This window comes from Myodes glareolus, chromosome 17 (assembly GCF_982192425.1).
Source record: "Myodes glareolus chromosome 17, mMyoGla1.1, whole genome shotgun sequence".
In the NCBI taxonomy this organism is placed as follows: domain Eukaryota; kingdom Metazoa; phylum Chordata; class Mammalia; order Rodentia; family Cricetidae; genus Myodes; species Myodes glareolus.
The window spans coordinates 41,085,479-41,107,919 of NC_142042.1; the positions used below are offsets into that span (position 1 = coordinate 41,085,479).

General features: G+C 44.2%; 1 protein-coding gene across 4 annotated transcripts in view; it reads left to right on the top strand.

Moving 5' to 3' along the window:
- Window positions 1-22,441, top strand: part of Cdc14a (cell division cycle 14A) — a 161,491-nt gene that overhangs the window by 119,491 nt on the left and 19,559 nt on the right. For 3 of the 4 annotated variants that reach the window (XM_085677789.2, XM_085677788.2, XM_048456673.3), the window contains 5 exons: window positions 7,538-7,697; window positions 16,581-16,693; window positions 17,923-17,970; window positions 20,213-20,335; window positions 21,004-21,555. In XM_085677789.2, the coding sequence (XP_085533915.2) occupies window positions 7,538-7,697; window positions 16,581-16,693; window positions 17,923-17,970; window positions 20,213-20,335; window positions 21,004-21,469 (910 nt within the window). In that variant the 3' untranslated portion in view covers window positions 21,470-21,555. Of the gene's footprint in view, window positions 1-7,537; window positions 7,698-16,580; window positions 16,694-17,922; window positions 17,971-20,212; window positions 20,336-21,003; window positions 21,556-22,441 lie in introns of those variants that run through there. The other variant, XM_048456674.3, reaches the window with a different exon arrangement.

Sequence of the window (22,441 nt, forward strand, 5' to 3'; positions counted from 1 at the left end):
TTCAGACTTCATGGCTTCTTTGCTTTACATTTAAGTCTTTGCCTTGATGTTTATAAATGCTATATTTCCACATCACCACGTTCATTGTGAGTAAGTAGAAAAACGGTTGATTTTTTAAACGTGTATTTCATATCTTCAAAACTAGGAGGGGTGTGTGCACGCCTGTGTGCATGTACATGTGCTTCTATGTGCATATGTACATGTGAATTGTATGCAGGGGATGTCTCCATATATAGTGGTGCAATCCATCAACAGGACAGTTCCTTTTTCCTGTTCAGTCTGTATCCTTCTGTTTCTTCTCCTGCTGTGTAGACTAAAACGTCCAGCAATTTGATAAATGAGAGTCAAACGGACCCCCTTGTGCTCTGGATCCTCACTCCTCGGGGAGTGAGGTGCAAATCCAGAAATTTGTCATTAAACTGGTGAGAACTGTTGGAGTTTTTCTGAAGATACTCTTCATCAATTTGTGGACCTTCCCTATATTTCTGGTTTTTTTCCCCCCTGAGTTTCTATTAGTATTAATTTCGATTTTTTTCAAAATCTTTTCCTGCTCATTGCTATGATGACCAAGACTCCCCTTCTCCTTCCCTTCTTCCCCTTCATCCTCATCTTCCCCCCTTTTTTTCCTTTCTCTTCCCTCCTTTTAAAGACAAGGTTCCACTGTTGTCGTCCAAGTTATTCCAGAATTCATGGTGTCGCCTTGCCTAGACTCAAATCTGTGATCCTTGAACCCCAAGCTTACGAGAGCAGGCGTCACCTGTGCAATGCTAACCTGGCTGCTGTTTTCTTCTTTAGCCTATTGACATGGGTGGTTTCATGGATTGGGTTTTGGATGTGGATGAGCCCTATATTTCTACACTAAGCCCCATGAGGTCATGGTATACAATCCTTTGTGCATATCTGTGAATCCTATTTGGTGTCATCTTGATACTAGGGACTCTTATATCTCTATTCATAAGTGGTATAATACTCTTTTTTTTGTGTGTGTGTGTGCTATGTTTGTTTTTTGTGTGAGGCTGATACCAGCTTTAGAAGGAGCCCTGGGTCTGGCTTTTGCTCTTCTATTATAGAAAGAGATTATATGCAATACATGTTAATTCTCACTCTCTTTTTGAGACAATGTTTTGCTGTGTTGCCCAGGCTGGCCTGGGTAACTCTCCATCCTCCTGAGTGTAGGGATTACAGTTGTGCACCCCTCTGCCTGACTAAAACTGGCACTCAGTATTTCAGTACTTCCTAGACTTCTTCCATGTTTCCGATTGCCGAGCTTTTCAGCCTTGGTAATACTTGTATGTGGGTTTTCAGGTCAGCATCCCTGATCTGAACTCTGGACCCAGAGCAGCTCAGGATCCGCGACTTCAGGCGGAGGTGTGCTCCCTGGCTACCATCATTCCTGACGCCTTCTGTGCCCTTTTGTTTCTGTCAGTCTGGTTAGAAGTTGATCTTTATACCTCCTTCACCGGCTTTTTTCTTTCGTTAATTTTTAAATATTGATTTTTGGTTTTGTTCTTTCTGTTTCTCACCTTCTAGAAATAAAGTCTCTCTCTGTGGCCCAGGCTGCTGTAGAATTCCATATGTAGCTCCACATTTCATTGATTTTTTTTTGTTCTACATGTTTTATTTGTTTTTAACCTCATTGATTTATAATTTCACATCTGCTATTTCCATTCATTTCTCTTTTTAGTTTACTGTGCTCTTCTCTGAGTGAATTCTTAATGTGTGACGGAGAACGTTGGTTCAAGACATTTAATTCCTTACTAATGTATGCAGTTAGGTATCTTTATTTGAGACAGGTATGCTCTGGGTGTCCTGGAACTCATTCCTCTCAGGATCTACCCTACAAGTTGTGATGTGCTATACTTACCTTCCAATCACATCTGTCCATCCATCCATCCATCCATCCATCCATCCATCTCCTGACTCTTCTTCTACCTTCTTTCCTATGTTTTATATTCACCACCCCCTATCTGCTATCTAATCTAAAATGCTGTCTTCTTGCAAGTTTTTGTGGTGTCTAGAGAAATGTTAGCCTACCCTCCCCATTTATTGTTATTTTAACTATCTCTCCAGTGAACACTTAGAACCACAGTGGAGGGCTTCATAGTCTTGCTTCACTGTCATTAGAATGCAGGAAGAAAATGTCCACTTTGTTCATCCTTGTTATTCGTGACTGCCACGGTTGTTCCTTCATGTTGTTTGAAAATTCCTCCTTCTAGCCTTCTCTTTTGGTTTAAGGAACTTCTCATGGTGATTCTCTTATCTTGAGTCATGTGTATGTGTGTGCATGTGTGTGTATGAATGCATGCATGCCATAGCACACACTGGGAGGTCAAAGGCCACCTTTAGGTGTTCTTTGACCACAGAAGCATTGAAGGAAGCCATGTAATGATCCAGGTAACGAGGTCTTGCAAGCAAGGCCCCTGACAATCCTGGTAGGGGTGGGATTCTAAGATCCCATCTTAGTCTTTGCTGGTACGCTAGAATAGGGACACGTTTGTTTTGCCTTTTTTCTTTGTGGTGTTTGGTTGTTCTAGAACATTCACTGTGGAAAGTTTTCCTGTTTTACTAGGCTTCCCCTTTCTGGCCCTTGGATTATAGAAAGCAAGATTTTGTTCATGGGAAAAACTGTTCATCATTTGTGGCCCATTCCCTTCTTTAGAAGCAAATATGAGATTTACATACAAAAAGAAACCCCTGCAACCTCTTTGCTATGTTGTCTCTTGAGTCTCATGGTTCTTAACTAGTTTGTCTTCATTCATTTGTTTTATATATGGGATTTAAAAAATTGATTTAGTGAGAGCAATGAAGGAGAGTATGTACATTTTATCTTCCAACAAATGGTGCTACTGCCTTGTCTTGGGAGAAAATCGGCGTGGCTATAGTGTTTGGTCTGATGTCTGTTATGATAGGTTGAATTGATGTGCCTGACGGGACACATCATAATCTTTTGTTCCTGTTGGGTAGCCTTAGAAGGAAAGAGGAACTCTGCAGAACTGATTAAGGATTTTGGTTTTGGTGGGAGTATCCTGAACTACCCAGTGCCTCTGCTCAGATTTTGCAGCCTCAGAAAAGGTTCAGAGATTCATTTAGAGAAGGCAGTCATGTAGAGAATACATGGCTGTACTTTGAAGGTGGAGGAAGGGGATGTATGTTAAGGAGCTTGGTAGTCATTGGACACTGATAAAAATGAGAAAACGGATTCTCTCCTCAGAGCTTCCAGAAGGAACTAGTCCTGCCCACACTTTGGTGCTAGCTTACTGAAACTTTGATTAGAAGCCCAAACTGCAGAGCCAAGCGGAAGTGAACTTTTGTGTCTGTTTGAAGCACTGTGTGTGTGTCCCTCTACAGAAGCTCGTGCATCTTGGCGTACTCAGGAAATGCTGACGATAAGATGTTCAGGTTCCAGTGATAGATGAGGTTATTCTGAACTTCTTGTGGTTGTCCTACTTTTTAGCAGCGGGGGTGGGGAGGGGGAGAGGAGGGTCGTGTGGTGCCAGAATTGCTCAAGGAGGACTGGGCTGCAGCCTGTACGAGATGAATCAGATAGATGGAGGTCAGCCTTGGGAAGGCTAAAAAGGAGCCTGCTGCAATCTGTCAGGGAGACAGGCTCACTCAGAGGCTAGATATGGGCTGAAGAGTTAGAGACACATACCAGGAACATTTCAAGGGGAAAAAAACTAGGCTTTGAAGATCGATTCTATGAAGGATGGAGAGTATGAAGTCAGCCATGACGCAAAATCGTGAATAATTAACAGGGCCATTAGGGGAGGAATGGGGGTGACAACTGTTCCCCAGTTTCTCCATCTGTCACAAGTGATGGAATAGGCAGGAGGGACTGCATTTTTTTCTTTTGGAACTGAAAAGCCAATCAGGGCCTTTTGAGCTGTATCAGTTCTAAATCTGTGTCTGTAGAAAAGCTGGTTAGTCATATCCTAATTTCCTTGAAAATTATAAAAGTCTATGTCCAGGTGGATGGCTGTGTCCTGGATATGCACGCTTCTCTGTCACTGACGGCACTGATGCACATGGCCAATCAACCATCACATCAGCAGTTCCGAGCCTCTTTGTTATGGTCTGGTATTTCTCTATTTAGAGATTTCCCCGGGATATAAAGAAAGCCGTGTTTGTTCAAAATACGCATCAAGTGTTTTTCTTAAACTTGAAACCAAAAATACCATTCTTGAGCTATAAATATCACCACAGGCCCAAAATGTTTCTTCTTTTAAACGCCCTCTAGATTCATAAGATGACAGTCAGATATTTCCAGTCTTAAATCCGTGGATTTCCAGCTCCACCATCCTGCTTTCCTAGCATGGCTATTATGCGAGCTGCCATCAGAGACTGTTCTGCATTCTCAGGGAGTTGCAAGCCCCCTCTTCAGGGTCCCCCCCCCCATCAGAGAGCTTAAGGGTCTTTTGTTAAACACTCACCCTGACTGAGCAGATCTGGTGTGGCCTTTGAAAGTCTGCATTTCTAACACAATTCACTTGTGTGCCCCCATGCTGGTTCTTACCCCACATTCAGTTAACAGGGAACTTCAACTCACTTTTACTCTGTTCTACCCTGTCTTAGTCAGTTCCGTGAAGAAACACCAAGGCCACTGTTATAAGAGAGAGGACTTAGTTGGCACTGGGTTACACTTTCACGGTTTAGTCCATTATCATCATGGTGGGCAGCATGGCAGCGCAAAGGCAGACAGGCTGCTGGAGAGGTAGCTGAGAGTTCTGCATTGGGATCCGCAGGCAGCAGGAAGATAGAGCCACTGGGCCTGGCTTGGGATTTTGGAAACCTCAAAGCCCACCTCCGGTGACACACTTCCTCCAATAAGGCCACTCCTCCTAATCTTTTCTAACAGAGCCACTTCCTGGTGACCAAGCATTCAAATCTATGAACCTATGGGGGCCATTCTCATTCAAACCACTATATACCACAACTATATACCACAAGTTGCCAAGTTACACCACAGCTTTTTTTGGTGCTTAGAAAACTGGGTGAATTAGTCTCACAGTTGGGTTCAGCTGGATGAGAAACTAAAGTAGTTTAACTACTTTTTGTTTTAGGAAATTTCTGAAAATACACACACACACACATGCATATACACACCCACACACCCCACATATGTATACAAGCTCAAAAGAAAATGGATTAGGTTTCTATATCAAATGACCAAATCATGGATTTTGATGGACACTGAAGTTAAAGTTGGTTCATCCTGATCAGAAGTGTCCTGGATTGAAGGAATGGTAGCACGAAAGAGCCGGGATTATGCGATACATTATTGGCTCGCCGTAAGGCAGTGAGGAAGAGTGTGTGATCCCCAAGGAAAAGCAGCTGAACAGTGACTTTTGTGCAGCCTGTATTCAAACCCAGAAATACTTAGAACGGTGCAACTGACCTGACTTGCACTAACAGCAGGTATTTACAAAGAGGCATCGAAACCATTTACCCATCGGCTCCCATTGAAGCCGAGTTATTTACTTATTTTCTCATCTCCCGCATCGTTCCAGCCCAGATCCGACTAATTTGGGCCAGGATGTGGCCAAAATCAATTACCCCAGTCCTGGCTACATCTCTCTAGGAGGCTGCGTTCAAATCAAGACACATCTCTGCCTGTTGCTTCTAAGAACGTATTAGTGAAGGGCCAGTCGTTTCTTGCTCTTGGAAAATGCACTGCGGGGTTGAGAGATTGGCTTCCAGCAGATGTGTCAGCTCGATGAGAATGGAGTTTTCAATGTTAAATACTTTAAAATACATGTTTTACTTCTTTTGTTTGAGACGAGGCTTTTAAGGGGCGACAGACACCACTATAAAAGCGAGCACCGTGTGCGTCGTCTATGGGAAGGCATCTGCGTGAAATGCTGCTTCCTTTTGCTCAAGAGGCAATTGCGTACATCATCGCTTAGCAACACTCGGTTCAGTGCTGACACTTTATTCATCTTTAATATTCAGGTTCAGATCAAGTCTTTCCAGAGACAGGGTAGGCTGAGTCTTTTAAAGCAAGCAAGTGGAAGCTGTCATTTGCGATTTTCATCCTGCCAGCCCTGTCCGAGTTTTTATTTTATCCCTGTTGTTTGAATTAGACATTTCTTTTCACTTTAGCTTCTCTTAGGTCCTTTTGGGTCTGTTCTATTTCATATTGTTTTCTTTTAAATCTCAGAAAAACACTACCGTAACCTCTGAACTTGGGGCATCACATTTAAATATCTTAGCTCAGCTCCTGAGACCCATCATACAAGAACACTTCCATTCATCCTCTGCTGCAGGCAAATTCATCAGCCCTAGGTTCTCTGCTTGCCATTTCCTCAGCCTGTGCTTGCCTTGGAGTCCGGGGTGGGGGGTCAGGAGGGTATTCTTGTCTGGGTGAGTCCCGCTTGTCTTTCCAGATGTCCTTGCTTTGCTTAAAGACAGGGATGTGTTCTGAGAAATGTGTCTTTAGGCAATTCTGGCCACTGGCTGATATACTTTGCAAACATGCATGGTGTAGGCTGGCCAGTCACCAACATGGAGGTGCATGCAACTGCTACATTATAACATAGCATTGTGCTTTATGGTAGACTTCCTTTTTCATAGGGGCAGGCAGAGGTGGAGGGAGGGAGGGGAGAAGTGTCTGTGCATGTCTGTGCAGGTGCATGTGCACACAGACACTTGACCTCTGGACTCATAGGGGATGGCCGACTCCTTTAGATAGGCTGGGCCCCTTTGCCTTGGGTTTTGCATGAGTCTGGGCCACTGGCCCTCAGTATGCTGGATTTCAGTTGTTTACTTTCCCCATCTTAAGAAACTTCTTGAGGAACAAGGATTCTGTCTTTTACCTTAAATTTCATCTTTTCTTTGTGCTTCACAAAGAAAACTTTGTGAACTTGTCAGCATTGGTGGAACAGGCAGAGCCCTTCCTTGCAGTAACAGTTGAGTGCTCTGGTATGAATTCATCAGCCGTCTTCTGACCTATTATTCTTTCTCTGTCAAGGACGCTGCTATTTCCTACTGTTCAAAGCCCATAAGAAGAGTCTCACATCCCATTAGGGTGTGAAGTAGAGAGGCTGAGGGGCTTCAAAAGTGAAGGCAAGACGCCTTGAAGATATGAAAATATAAGAGGCTAGGGTACGATTTCCTAAACATTTGCACAAAGCAAAGAAATACTGCGGTTGTTTTGAATCTGTGTTTCTACAGCTGGTATAGAAAATGAACTCTGACTCGGTGGTATCTAACGTCATCAGTTTATATAGCCTAGGCTTAGAAAATACGGCTTGAGAAGTAGCTTCCGAACGCAACTTCTACCTCGATAGAAGACAGGGGCGGCCTGACTCACTAGTAAACTAGTGTGGATAGATTTCTGAACTGTGGTTCGTATTTTAAAAATCTCGTTCAATTTTTAAAATATTTTGTTTCTTTAGACACATAATGGTCTCTTCTATGATTCTATCACCTTCCTAGTCTAATTGTTAGATATTTGGTTAATATCTTTCTTGTTAAGATATCATAGCATTGCGTTGATGATTACAGTTTATTTTATTGTTTATTTCTCTCATTTTTACAGGAAACAGGCATCATTGTGGGTCCAAGGAGACATTTTCCGATCCAAACTGAAAAATAGGCCTTCCAGTGAAGGAAGTATTAATAAAATTATTTCTAGCTTGGATGATATGTCTATTGGTGGAAACTTATCTAAATTACAAAATGTGGAAAGGTTTGGAGAGGTGAGTTTTCCCCGGGAGAAGGCTGCCTCCTTAGCACCAGCCTTCTTCATGGTTCCCCACTGAACACGTGACACGCGGGTCTATCTTTTCTTTCTTTTTTAAACATTTCTTTTTTTCTGTGTGTGTGTGTGCGCGCGCGCGTGCGTGCTACATTGCGTATGTGGTGGTCAGAGGATAACTTTTAGGGATTGGTTCTCACCTTTTACCATGTGGGTTCTGGGGGATCAAGTTGAAGCTGTCATCAGGCCTGGCGGCAAGCGTCTTTGCCTGTTTATCTGTTCCCTGAGCTCCCGAGAGGGCTGTGCTTCTAAGCGTGGGGTCATTGACCTCTCGAGTACAAAGCAGAACACAGAAACCGGTTGTCTTTGTAAAGGAAGACATAAAGCCACAATTTAAGGGGAGCAATTATAAAGAGAGTGATTCTGATGTAAGAAATATTTATAGAAAGGCAACAGTAAAGTAAAGTTTCCGTTTGAAAACAGACATAGATCCTGAGAAGAGTTTGACGTGGCATTTGCCGCCGCCGTGCCTAGCACAAGCGGTACTGTGAAAGCCTCTGATTCCTTCTGGTTTCTAAAGCATCAGAGGGAAAGCAGAGTCAGGACTACTTGTTTTGCCCAGTCTCTCCTCTGAACAAACCACTTTAAAGAGTCATTCTTTAGCGGCTGATCTCATCTGTACTATACCCCGTGAATTAGGCAATATCTCTGTGTAGTAAGGAAATTGTGTTCCGGAGATGTGTTTTAGGGCATGATTCGCTGTCTGTCTGATTCCAAACTCATTTTTTTTTCCTTTTTTTCTATTATTCCCTACTACCTCTGAAGTAGCAGGAAGTGACGTACAAAGAACTTGGAGCCTGAGCATTTTGGGAGCTGGAAGCTACTGTCCTAGTATAATTTGTTCTAGTTTTTTTTCCTGTGGAAAAGAAATGAGAGTTCCGAAACTGTGATTTGCCCAAGGGTCTTGAATTACTGATTAATGGAATCACTTTTAGAACTGGGTATTTAATTTTTAGTTTATCTTCCTCTTCCTCTCCCAGTTCTCCCACGAAAGGGTTTATAGCCTAGGCTAACCTGGAACTCAGGATGTTCCACCTGCCTCAGCCTCCCAAATCTGGGATTATGGGCACAAGTCATCAGACCCGATCCTACTTCAGCTCTTCGAGTAACATTGTGCCCGAGGGAAAGCTGAGAATTTGGATCATATTTTTATATTCCTCAAGAAACGGGACTGACTGGGGAGATGGCTCAGTGGGTGAACTTTGTTGCCCTGTGGCTGTGAGAACTGAAACTTTAGATTCTCAGAGGTCACAGAAAAGCTGGGCAAGTGTGGTAGCCGCCTTTAATTTCAGAACTGGGGAGGCACTGGCAAGCTGACCGGATGAACTAGGCAGTGTCAGCAGCATCATTCAGTAAGTCAGGTGGAGAGTCGTCAAGGAGGATAGCTGATGTCAACTCTAGAACTTTGGACAGTTACATGCATGTATATGTATACACGTGTGACCATGTGTATACATGGCATGTGCGAGCATGCACGCATGCACGCGCTTACACACACACACACACACACACACACACACACACACACACACACAGAGAGAGAGAAATGAGTCTGATGAAATATTTAAGCACTAAATGTAGTTTACAGCCCCTCAGCTGGATGCCCATAGAGCCAGACCAGGGCCCCAAGGAAGCTTGGCCTCCAAGAACCTACATGGTAGGAGTGTGTAGCTGTCTCAAACCAATGCTTGGCATCCCCCAAAGGCTTCTCTTAGATAGAGAGGCATCCAGAGCTTGGTGAGGGAGAGGGGAGCTTCATTCTAAGACACAGGATGGAGATGGGGGCAGGAACTGGTGTTAAATCTTGTGTTTGTCTCCCAGGACATCCACAGATGGATGGAGTGGCTGAGTTTACTGTTGAGTCATCCGTCCTGAAAACTGTAAATCTTAGCCAAGGTCGTGATATTCAGAGCCTTTGTTGGCTTTTTCTTGCCTCTGCTGCAGTCTGGACTATAGAAGCAAATGAAGGATCTGAGCTAAATTTAAATGAGCTAAGATCGCTAAACAAGAATGCTTTTTCTTTCCTGTTCTGGTTTGTGACTTCAGAAAAGATGAGTGTAACATTGTGTCTGAGGAACACAACTGCCTTTAACCAACAAATGCTTTCTAAATCACAATCTCTTTAAATTACTATCTCGCTCAGCGGTTCACAACCTTTCTAGTGCTGCAACCCTTTAATACAGTTCCACATGTTGTGGTGCCCCCAGACATAAAATCATTGTCGTTGCTGCTTCACAACTGTAATATTGCTACGGTTCTGAATTAGAATGTAAATATCTGTGTTTTGGTTATAGAAGATCCCTGGGAAAGGGTCATTTAACCACCCAAAAGGGTTGTGACCCACAGGTTGAGAACCACTGATCTAGCAGACCGTTTCATTTCCATCCATTTTTACATTCCTATTTGTTCAACTCAGGATTAATTGCCGTTTACCATTGGAGGATCAGAGGATGCAGTATGATTGAGATTTAAAGTATGTCAGTTGGAAGTATAAGTATATATTTACATGTTTCTTCCCCAGCTTAGTTTATTCAAGCCCACACAACAAAATACTGGAAACTGTGTGGCATATGAACAACAGCAATTTATTTCAAGGCATTCTGGAGGCCGAGAGATCCAAGGTCAAGCGAGGCCTTGGCCGAATCACTGATGGGGGCCTATCTTCAGGTCATAGATGGTACATTCTCCTTGTCCTCATAGGACGAAGGGGAGAAACAGTTTTCTGGGACCGTCTCCACTCCTGAGGACTGCCTCATGATCTAACCACTCTCGAGAGATCCGCACCCTCCCATCACTGTGGGTTAGAATCTCAACATAAACTTGGGGGCAACACAAATCTATAAATTTCGGTGAGGCCCATCAGAAGTTATTGTCATCTTAGCCAATCATAAGTGCTATTGTTCTTACAGCTGGAATAAAGAAATGAAGAACAATAAAACAAAGCAAAAAGCCCTCAGGTACAATGGAATATTAGCTACTGACTTCCTTGTTGGGACCAAGTGTCTGGCAAGGAACACTTTAGGGAGGAAGGGCTATTTTGGCTCACGGTTCGAGGAGACAGAGTCCATCACTGCGGGGAAGGCGCAGCATCAGGTGTTTCTGTGGCCGTGAGAGCAGCTGTTCATGTCACAGCCAGCAGGAGCAGAGAAACCAGGCCTGGAAGCTGGGAATGGCTCTAAAGCTCAAATCCCGCCTTTCCCCATCCTTCTCGGAGACTTACTTCCTCTAACCAGGCCCCACCTCCTGAAAGCTGCACATCCTCCAAAACTCCAGCTAGGGACCAAGTCTCCAAATGCAGCAGCCTGTTTGTTGCATCCATATTGTAACAGGTGTGTGGCCTTGCTGAAGGACTTCCACGCGGCTTTTGGGCTACGCCATACCTAGCTGATGCCTCATGCAATGAATGCTTTTGGACTCTTTGCTAGATTTGTTTGTCTAGTTCTAGCCATGGAGCATTGCACAAAGAGGGGAAATTCAGTGGACTCAACAGAGTTGGTGATGTGTTTACTGTTTGGTGAATTTCGGGCAGAAAAATAAGAGTGCTGTAAGGATTTTAGTGTGGTTCACGTTCCGTGCTGGTGTGTAAAGGAGGGGTCCTTGGTGGTTCTGGATTTATTTACTTGGTATGTAAAGCACAAGAGGCTACATCCCCCTCCACATGACCATTATAAAAATAAAAGGTTGAAAGCAGAGGATCTCAATTGCATTTGGTCTTGTGGATCTCGGCAGTGTTCCCGTGATTAGTGATTAAGAAGCAGTGTGACAACCGAGTCTGCCGGCATAAAGGAAATCCATGGCTAGAAAGGCTGGGACTTTCTGGTAAATTTCTCAGCATACTCGAAGTTGTTAGGAATCTTTCAGCGCAAAGTGGTGCCCTTGTGGAACCTGGATTTCAGGGCTGTGAATTACACTCATCACCCATTTTGGGGCAGCCTATTCACCCCTGCTGAGCTGTGAGCTCTTCTCCCATGCTGAGGTTTTTTAACCTGTTCCCATTACATTCTGCTTCCTGGGCTGCAAAGTCTTCGTAAATGTGACTTGAACAAAGAGAACTTAGCATTTCAGATTCAAGGATAAAAGGGAACAGACATAAAATGGACACTTACTCAATCGGTGCAAGGACATTACATTGTTGAAACACAAAATAATGCCAAAAATAAGGATTCTCTCTGATATTCAGGGGCCGAAGAAGCCATTGTGAATTGGGATTCTAGAAAAAAGTGGCCAGAAGGAGGACTGTGAAGAACTCTAGTACAAATACTAGAGTTCAACTAGGAATTTAGTGGTTACACCCACCTAGGTAGCACCCACTGTGTGCCAAGAACCCTTTTAAGCCCCTTACATGGATTAACCATGTGACCATAGAGCACAGCCACTGGAAGGAACTATGACCCTTTGAGAAAGACATAGCAGAGGCAGAGAAAGGCAGACCCCTGCACAATGTAACACAAAGACTTTACCGAGTTGCCCTTTGAACGTAGACACACTGGTTCACACCCTGTGTTTCTTCAAGAGCCCCTGGTGTGGCTCTCACACTTTACACATATGACTTAGAGCAAGACCTTGGCCAGCTCCTCCTCTGAAACTCCTCTCAGAGTCACAGTAAGTTCAGTCTTTCATTTGGCGACTCTAGGGCTGTGGTCCAGCCTCCGCCTACCAACCAGCAGATGCCCTTGACTTAGAGAGGTGTTCATTCTCTGCTGGTGCTGATAATGCGCAGCCAGCGTCATGTGACTTCATGACTGACCGGATAGGAAAGTAGTGCTACGTCTTTGAGAACTGCATCTTGGAGCTGTTGCATTTTATTAAGCCAATCAAGTGCTCGCAAAATGCATCTTAGGAAATTAGGAAAGTGCATCTTAGGAAATTCCATAAGAGAAGCACATCTCCAAAGCCTTTCTTTGAAGTTCCTTGCTTCCACTTTCAGGATGGAGATGTCTGTTCTATCTGAATGCCAGCAGGAGCCACCAGAGGCTATCGGGAGGGCAGTGGTAGCACCCAGATTGAAACTTCGGGGTGCCTCTTCTGGCTTTAGTGTAGAAGGCATTGCTGAGGTCCACAGAAGACTGGAATAAAGGGTCAGGGAATTGGGGATGGGGAAGTGGTCCAGCTTTCAAAGGTCCTGGTCAGTGCAGCAAGGACAGACTAGGTGAAATCTAACAAACCCAAGCTAAGTTGCCTTCCTTCCTTTGCCCTTTCTTTCCTTTCCTCTCCTCCTTTCCCCTGCCTCCTTCCTTTCTTTACCTCTTGTGGTGTTGGGATGAGGCCCAGAGCCTTGCACATTCTAGTCAAGTGTTCAGGCTCTGCCACAGAACCACACCTCCAACTTCTGAAACCCAATCCCCCTTCTGATCTCAGCCATGTCCATATGTTTAGCTCTGTATCTCGGGAGGCAAGAATCTGTTTCTTGTTGTTTGTTTTGTTTTGTAGTTTTGAAGATTGTATAACCCAAGGCAACTCTGTTTTGACTAACATTATATAAGTTTGTGTTAAGAATCTGAGAACACAGAGAACCATAGTAGCACAGGCCTTTAAGCCCAGCGCTTGGCAGGGAAGAGGAAGAAAGCAGAGGCTCAGGAGCTTGAGGCCAGCTTTGTCTAGATAGTGATTTATGCACTGCATAAATCCCTGCCTCAAGAATAAACCAAACCGAACACAAACAGGCAGAAAATGTGTTCATTTGCTTACTGGTGGTTTTGTGATTTTATCTCTGTACCTCTTAGTGCCTCAAATGCCCTTAAATCTGTACTTAAATAGCGGCATGTTCTATCCTTGGCTAGGTTTCTTTAGACCTATCCTGCATGTCTAGATCTTCCTTTACTTTGCCTTCTCCTTCCTCATGTCCTGATGTCTGAGCAGTTTGCAGTATTCTGGTCTAAGCCATCTTCTCTCATCAGACTATTATAGAAGCCACTTAACTGTCCGCCTCATTCCTGGTCCTTTCTTCATTCTCTAGCCGTGGAGCAGCTGGAAGGAAATGCTTGCAATATATTCAAATACGTTTCTAAGCACATGCAGAACTCTGAATGAATGAAATGTATACAAATAAAAATTATGAGAACTTCATGGTTTCTAAACACAAGGTGTGTCTACATCCCTAGAAGTGAAATGTGATAGAGATAGGATGCTATATCTATCAAATATTAAAGAGATACTCTAAAGCTTTGCTAGGTGAAGTCTAGATATTTATTTTGGAGGGTAATATATTAGCATTTAGAAGAAAGCTTTAAAATGAGCGTAGCAATTCCGTTTCGCGAACTTTCCCCCTCCCAGTGTTAGGGCAGCGTTGGACAGTCATCTGCATCCAGGATGTGTTTGTCAGAGCTGTGCACAGGGCCGAAGGCAGAGAACAGCCTGACCTGAAGTGTTTGTTAAAGAAGCAATTTGGTATGTCTAGACAACAGAACTTTATGGGGCTGTAAAATGGCAATGCAAGGTTCTTTTTCATGTCCTGGAACGGCACAATAAACATGCATTTTTAATGAAGAAATCACTTGCGAAGCTGCCTGCGTAACACAACCTGTTTTGTTAGGCAGAAGAATGTCAGGGTAACGGGTGAGAGCATAGCACAGGAAAATTCTGGAATTCTGGAGAACTGTGCCTTTTTTTTTTTTTATTGCTTTTGATAGTAAATCTGTAGATGATGCAATGTTTCCAGGCTTACCTGTATTTTATTTCTTAAGGCAATATATGATAAATATACTATATATAACCTGGTGTCTGTCATCTACCACATCTATCAAACTATCATCTATGTCTGTCTGTCTGTATCTCAAACTATCATCTATGTATATATGTTTGTTTGTATGTATGTTTGTATGTATGTATGTATGTGTCTGTCTATCTGTCTGTCTGTCTTAGTTACTTTTCTGTTGCTGTGGTAAAGCACCATGACCATGGCAGCTTATAGAGGGAGGAGTTTGTTGAGGCTTACAGCTCCAGGGGGTGGGGAGCTTGGCGGCAGGCAGGCAGGCAGGCAGGCAGGCAGGCAGAGCTCTGGAACAGTACCTGAGAGCTTGTATCCTTAAGACAACAACTATGAGACTGAGAGAGGGTGTACCCAGAAACTTCCAAGCCCATCCCCTCTTCCAATAAGGCCACGCCTGCTAATCCTTCCAAAACAGTTTCACCCACTGGGGACCAAGGACTCAATTGCCTGAGGCTGGATGGTCCTTCTCATTCAAACCACCACACTCCACTCCCTGGCTCCCACAGGCTTGTAGCCATAGCATAATGGAAAATATATGTAGTTCAACTTCAGAAGTCCCCATAGTCTTTTAGTTCCAAAACTGTTTAAAAGTCCAAAGTCTTTTCTGAGACCCAAGACACTCTCTTAACTGTAAGCCCTTGTATAATCAAAAGCCAAACTGTATTCTTCCAATATACTATGGCACAGACTCTACATCACTATTCTGAAAGGGAGGTGAGGAAATGCTGGGCCAAAGCATGATTGAAACCCTGCAGCGTAAATTCCAAATCCTGTCGCTCAATGTCCAATGTCAGAGGACTTCAGTGGCTCCACCTCTAGCTGGCTGACCACAGTGCAACTCTTCCTCTTCCTCCTAAGAGAAGACACAGTGTTCTCCTCCAGGGCGCGTGAGCTGGGACTACATATGTATTGCTCTCTTCTTTAGGAGTGAGACTTCAGTAAGGTAAAGGAATAAAGTAAAAACAGCATATTAAATGTATATAGTTAGGTGGGTGATCGTTTGTTATAGTATTATTTTATGTTTTTGAAATCTGTCATAGTGTGGGTCAGGCCTCAGCACAGAAGGCTGAGGCAGGAGAATCAGGAGCCTGAGTTAGTGAGGCCCTGTCTCAAAAAAAAAAAAACAAAAGACAAAACCAAAGAACAACAACAACAACAACAACAAAAATTTAGCATTTTAAAATTTGCTACTCAGTGAAGAAAAAAAACCCATACGTAATTATTCTTTTAAATATCCTGTTCATTTTATTTAGCTGTATATCTTTTAAAATTAGTTTTCTTTCCAGGTATTATATAAACATGACTTAAAACATGAAAATAAAATACTAAAAGAAAAATATCCTATTTCCCTTTTCCCCAGACCTCTAAGTAGACCACAATGCCAGTTTCACTGTTAATTTTCTAAATATGAAAATGTGTTAAAAATTTTTAATTTTTAATTTTTTTAAAAAATTTAAAATAAAAAGTCTTTCTTCTACCTCCTGTGGTAGATGGGAGCTAGCTCCTCCATCTCCTCACAGGGCTCCTTTTGAGTTACCACAGAAAAACACTCGCCAGCCACTTCTACTTTTCAAACTGAGGAACTTCAGCAGGAAACATACTTCCCTGGTTGAGAGGTGTTGGCCCTTTAACTCCCAAGAGTCCTTGAGTGCTTCCTGGAAGGTGAACTCATGCAGAAGTGACTGTGTAGATGTCTTCAGCTGTTTTACCTTGCATGCTTGTAAATCGGTTATGTCCTTTGCCACAGTGGCTCCTATACTATCTGGAAACATTTATGATGTATTTGTAGCTCGAGGTGTGCCAGGCTGTCTTCCAAAGCCCAAGGTGTTCACACGAGAGTTTCCGCTTTTGATCCATTGTCCTAGACAGGTTTTAGATACTCCAGTATCCAGCTCCATGACCCTTTGATTTGGAATTTGACCCATATATTTAGATGCTGAGTGTTCTGTAGTATGTGCTTACTGCTGAATTCCTAACACATTTAAATGGCTTAATCTACAGAAAGACCATTTACATGTTATCTGTAACTGAAGATGATTTTGTGCTCTATTAGGAAATCGGTATAAAGCTAAACTGTGTGTAATGACCTTTCTATGGGACTTGCCTGTTTTTCAGAGTAATTTTGAAGATGAAGATGTGGAACTGAAAAACAACGTCACACAGGGAGACAAACTACGTGCCTTAAAAAGCCAGAGGCAGCCTCGCTCCTCGCCATCCTGTGCATTTAGGTAGCCCCGGCTTACACCTTTCGGTTCATAGTGTACTTCCGTTGTGGGTAAAACATTTCATCTTCACTTCAGAATACCGTTTTACAAACCCCGAGTGTTCCTGTGTTTTCTTTTCACCCTCATCGCCGGCTGTTGTGTGTTTCATCGCTGTGGGGAGTAGCTAAAATTGAAATGCTTCTGGAAACAGGTGTGACGTCGCTGTTTCTGGAATTCTGCCTCAACTTGCGGAGCAGTTATTTTAGACCAGCAGTAATTTCTGTTGTGAAGTCTACTCGGAGATTCCCAGGCGCGGTGGTGGCAGGTCCTCACCAGTGTGCCAAGGGTTCGGATCGGAGCCAGCCTGTGAAGTGGAGGTTGTGCCAAGTTTTGTGCCAAGTTTTGGCATATCCCACTACTTGACTTCACCTTTGATTTTTGAGATTTGGATAAGCGATTCCTCCATGTGTCTAAGAAATTATAAGCAATCTCGAATTTGAAATCAGTTAACTAAATCAGGTCTGGGAGTGGTCTTCTGACCACAGAACAGTTGAAACCTCGTGTTAAAAAGAAAGAAATCTTACAGGAGAAGGAAGGGTTCCATTGGGACAGCAGTTCTCTACCTGGGGGTCGTGACCCCTCTTGGGATCAAATGACCCTTTCACAGAGGGTCACATATCAGCTCTCCTGCATGTCAGTTATTTGCATTATGATTCATGACAGTCGCACAATTATAGTTATGAAGTAGCAATGAAATATTTTCTGGTTGGGGGGATCACCACAGATTATGAACTGTGATTATAAGGTTACAGCATTAGGAAGGCTGAGAATCACTTTATTGGAAGAAAGTATATATGCAAGTACATATGCATTCAGGCCCAGCCCTTCCTGTACAGATCTCGGAAGCCATGTTTAGATGTGAGTTTTCTTTGGAATTCTCTGATATTTTCTCAGGGGGTAGACTTCAGTTTCCGCAATAACACTATCAGGAAACACTACTCTACTGAGCAATTACATTGCCACCTTTTTGGAAAAAGCAAGATGCTCCAACATCATGGTGAAATAACACGCATGCGTTACCTGCTGGCGGGAGGATTCATTTTGTAAAGTGTCGGAGGCTGATGCCCACCGGCGTGGTTTTTCTCTCTTGATGGTTTGGTATCTTTATGTCTCTGCCTCAGATGTCATAGGGTGGTGTTTGTTTAGCTGCGTGCACCTGGTCACACCTGAGTTCTTGTCTTTGATTTCTGCAGGTCAGATGATATGAAAGGACACCAAAGGGCAGTGTCCCAGACTTTCAGGTACTGTTAACAGATATACAAATATCTAGCTGTCGTAACTATGTATGGCTTTTTAGACATATTTTCCAAGCATCAAACCCCATGAAAATAGACATAACTACACACCTTTTTCTATCCATTTATTTATTTTAGTAGCTGGAATAAAACTCCGCTCTTTCACTGAGCAACACCTTTAGCCTGTCTTACAGTTTTTCAAATTGTTTTTTTTTGTTTTTTTTTTTTTTTTTTTTTGGTGTTGTCATTTTTGTTTTTGAGATCAGTTCTCTCTACATAGCTCTTTGGCTGACCTGGAACTCATTACATTGACCAGGCTAGCCTTGAACTCACAGAGATCAACCTGCCTCTGCCTCCTAAGTGTCGGCATTAAAACCATGCCTGGCTTAAACTTAATTTTAAAATGATTTATTTGTTTTTATTTTACGTGTAAAAATGTTTGGTTGCTGTATATGCACCTTGTTTGTGTGTCTGGTGCCTGCTTTCAGAAGAAGGCACTAGACCCTCCCGGGACTGGAGTTACAGACAGGTGTGATCTACCATGTGGTGCTGAGCCCCAAACCTGGGGCCTCTGCAGGAACAGCAAGAATCACTGAGCCTCTTCCCAGCTCCGAAACCAGCTTCATTTTTAATGTCTACTGTTGAAAGGGCATTTCCTGCCCCCGCCTTCAGGTTGGGTGCTGGTGGTCATGACCTTTACACTCTTGGAGCTCCCAGCCCCTTCTGATCTTCAGTAAACTCCATGGTGCTCTGTGACTTTCTTCTTTTCAACCCAGAGATAGAGTCTGCTCTCCTCCCGTCTTTCGCTCTCCTTACGCTACTTTTGTGTGCATTTGTGAATTGCTGTGTATGTAGGTTTCTTTTTCCCTCTTTCATCCATAAGAGGAGGAACTATTAGTGCTTCTCTCTTGTAAAAAGGCCTCCGACCCTCCTATTGCCAGGTATTGCCAGGGACCATTGTGGCACCTGGCGAGAACCTTGGATGTGATTGATCAGTATTGTTGATAAAACGGGACAGAGATGCAGCCATTTTCTTCTTAGGATTTCATTCTAACCTATATTGTTGAATGGGTGGTTCTGCTCGGCCCAGGCTTCGTCAAAGGCCCGAGTCATTTCCTGGCATAACCTTTCCACTTTTGTTTGAGGGGAAAAGATGGTATCAGCAGTGCTTAGGAGGGCAGGTGGTGAAGGGACGTTGAAGCAAGGCTTTGTGAAGCAGAGAAGAAAGCACAATCCAGTTTCATCACAGGGTTTATCTAGGACAAAAAGCTAGAGTGAGTATTGAGTACTCTGGCTCAGAGTTTGTGGCTGAGCTCTGGCTCACTCTAGAGGAGTCACTTTCTCCTTTGTGCCCACCGGGAACTTGGTTATGGATCCCCTGATGAGCCCTTGGGAGTGGAAAGGAGAGACAAACAAGTCTTTGCCGAGCTGCGGAAGGATAGCATAAGAGTCATCACTTACTGGGAGTGTGCTCATTGAGCAGACCGCTAATCCTGCTTGGGAATTCACTCAAGTCTTGCTGGGGGAGGTAATAACCAAATAGACCATTCAAGGGCAGGTGGTAAGAGTGAGCTCAAGCGGGAAGTTGAAGGCCAGAGGTGAGGAGGGGCAAGGACAGAGGATGCCCTGCAGGAGAAATGGGGTGAGTGCAGTGTGGTCAGGAAGCCCACAGCTAGGTGAGCATGTCTAGTCGACTTCCCTGTTTGTTTGACATGACAAAGACTCTGGATGCAGCCACACATGAGTTGATAAGTGGCATTGCCCCTCATCTGTGTATGGAGACAGGTGAGAGCCAACTAAAACGGATAGGGATGTTTGCGGTCATCACGCCCTTGACTATGTGGGTTTCGTCTTGTGAGGCAAAGAGGACCCACTTGGAGAAGCAAATGCCAGATTTTTAGAGGTTTCCACAAGCCAAGCCTTTAACTAGGCTTTGTGGACCTGGAAGAGAGGTTAGATGGCTTGAATGGCGAAGTAACAGGAGACAGTTTAGATTTCATCAGAGGGGATTTACGGTCTGAATTGCTGAGGAATGAGAGGGAAGCATGAGAAATATTGGTGGCCTCATCCTCTGCAGGGCAATTGCCAGCTGGAAGGGAAGGAATGGATTTGTGTGGGACTTTCTTACCATTTTTGGTGCCTTTTGGGGCACTGAGCTTTCTTAATTTCCTTTGTTATAGTTCATTGGTGAGTATTTTAGGTAGCACAACGGCGGTGTGACACTCTGTCCTCTTTTCCTCCTCTCAAGATTAAGTTCCTCCCCGCAACCATCTGTGTCTACTGTGAAGACCCCCAAAGTGTGTTTGTCCCCTTCAGCAACAGCCAAAAGGATAAACAGAGGTTCTTTGTCTTCGGGCGCAAATATGAGAAGGTAATTTTCCTCTACCTCTTCCAGAACTCTAGCCTGAGGTAAGAAAGGCCTACCGCAGGCAAGGAATATATGGCTGCAGGTCTGTGAGGAGGGGCTGGGAAGAAGTGGAGAAACGCCAAGGAGCCCTCTAGTTTTCTGGGGCTTCTGGTCCTTCCTCCCTGACAGGGGATGAGGCTTCAGAGGGGGTGGTTAGGTGTGCACTGGTGTTCTAGCGCCTCTTCGCTTTGCTACGTGTGGTGTAGATTAATCAGCCATTCTAATGATCAACAGTGCTGTTGGTCACCCTCTGTGTAGAGACGGCGGGCACCAACTCAGATGGGTAGAGATGCTTGATACCACCCTATGCTAGAAAATGTCTGGGTTAAATCGTGGACTTAAGTCGGCTTCCAGACTCTCTGCGTCTGGCAGATACCGTTCTCAAATGTTCGATTTTAGGACCAACCAGTGTTTAAGCCAGTTTCTTGGGTCTTGGTTAACTGCTTCTGACCAAGAAACTTGGCATGGATGAATAAGGCCACAAGTGATGATGTCACCAAGAGTGATGATATTATTTAGTCATCTGTGCGGATCAGAACCATCTTCATTGATTTCCCACGATGCTGTCTTCATATATGAGTAGACATTGTTGTCTGTTTCTTTTTCCCTCCCCTCCCGTGTTTCTCCGCCAGCTTCTCTATAAACTCCCGGCTAGCCAGTTCTCTAGGGAACTTGAACGCCACGACAGATGACCCTGAGAACAAAAAGACAGCCTCACCCACCAAGGCAGCCTTCATAGCCAGCCCGTTCACCAGTTTCTTGAATGGCAGCTCCCAGCCACCTGGCAGAAATTACCCTGAGCTCAACAACAACCAGTACACCAGCAGCAGCAACAGCAGCAGCAGCGGTCTTGAGGGCAACCTGAACAGCTCCCCAGGCCCCCTGAGCGCCAAGCCCGAGGAGCACACCACCATCCATAGACCCTCCTTCTCCGGGGGGCTCTCTTCCTCCTCAGTGAGATTCCTGAGCCGTTCTATCCCCGTAAGTTCACAGACGCCACCTCTTGGTCCTCAGAACCCTGAATGCAACTTCTGTGCCTTGCCTTCCCAGCCGAGGCTGCCACCAAAGAAATTTAATAGTGCCGAGGAGGCCTTCTGATCGACGCCTTTCCTCTCTGTTGTGCAACTGCCCATGCGCTACATTCTGCTGGCTCCTCTTCGAGTAAATGCCGAGTTTCAACCGGGTTTTCCTCCTTCCTTCTTTTTCTTCCTCTCCCCGGTGAGGTGGGTTTTTCTTTAAAAGGGAGAGAGCTTTCGTTCCCTGGGTCGCAGACACTAAAGGCTTTGCTACTTTTTGGTTACGTTTCCCAAGCCTTCTGAATATCTGGTACCAGGCAAAGGCTCCATTCATAGCGTTGGTTTTGCTCAGGTGATGAGAATGATGTTTTCCCTACTCCCCAAGGTCAGGATTTGGGGCAAAGTCATGTGGGGCATGCAGGAACTCAGTCTCCCCACAGCTGAGCACCAGGCCTCCTGCAGGGAACTGACCCACAGTTCTTTGAAGTGGCAAATGAAGGTGCTAATAAGAGGTCAGAGAGAGGTGCCAAGGTTGGAGCAGGTAGTCTCTAGGAAGACATTTAAAATTAGCCACCCCTCTTTTAGAGGCAAGTGAGCACTGCAAATGATTTTTTTTTTTTTTGCCAGAGGTCTTTATTTAGACACCAGATTCCCCTTTTACTGGCCCCATTGGACTGAAAAATCTATTGGTCAAGTCTTCAAAAATTTAATATTTTGATTGTGTCAAGAGGTGTTGATATCCATAGGATATGAATTTAATTTGGGAAGGGGAAAAGGGCAAATAGAACTATATGCTGCATAAGAAGAAGGTGAGATAGTGGGTCTGTTGGTCGCACTCTGGGCAGGAGCGAGCCTGGTTCCCTGGGAAGGCTCTGTCTGCATTCTGCCATGCGCCTGCTCTTTAGCCGTTTGCTCAGCCAATCAGCAGGGTTGAAGAGGAGAGGAAGAAAAGGGCTGCCGAGTGGTCCACGCAGCAAAACACAGCATCTGTGGTTAGTTCCTGCTAGGACCCAATTTCATTAGCCTGTATGAAGTTGTTCTCTGTACTGAGAAT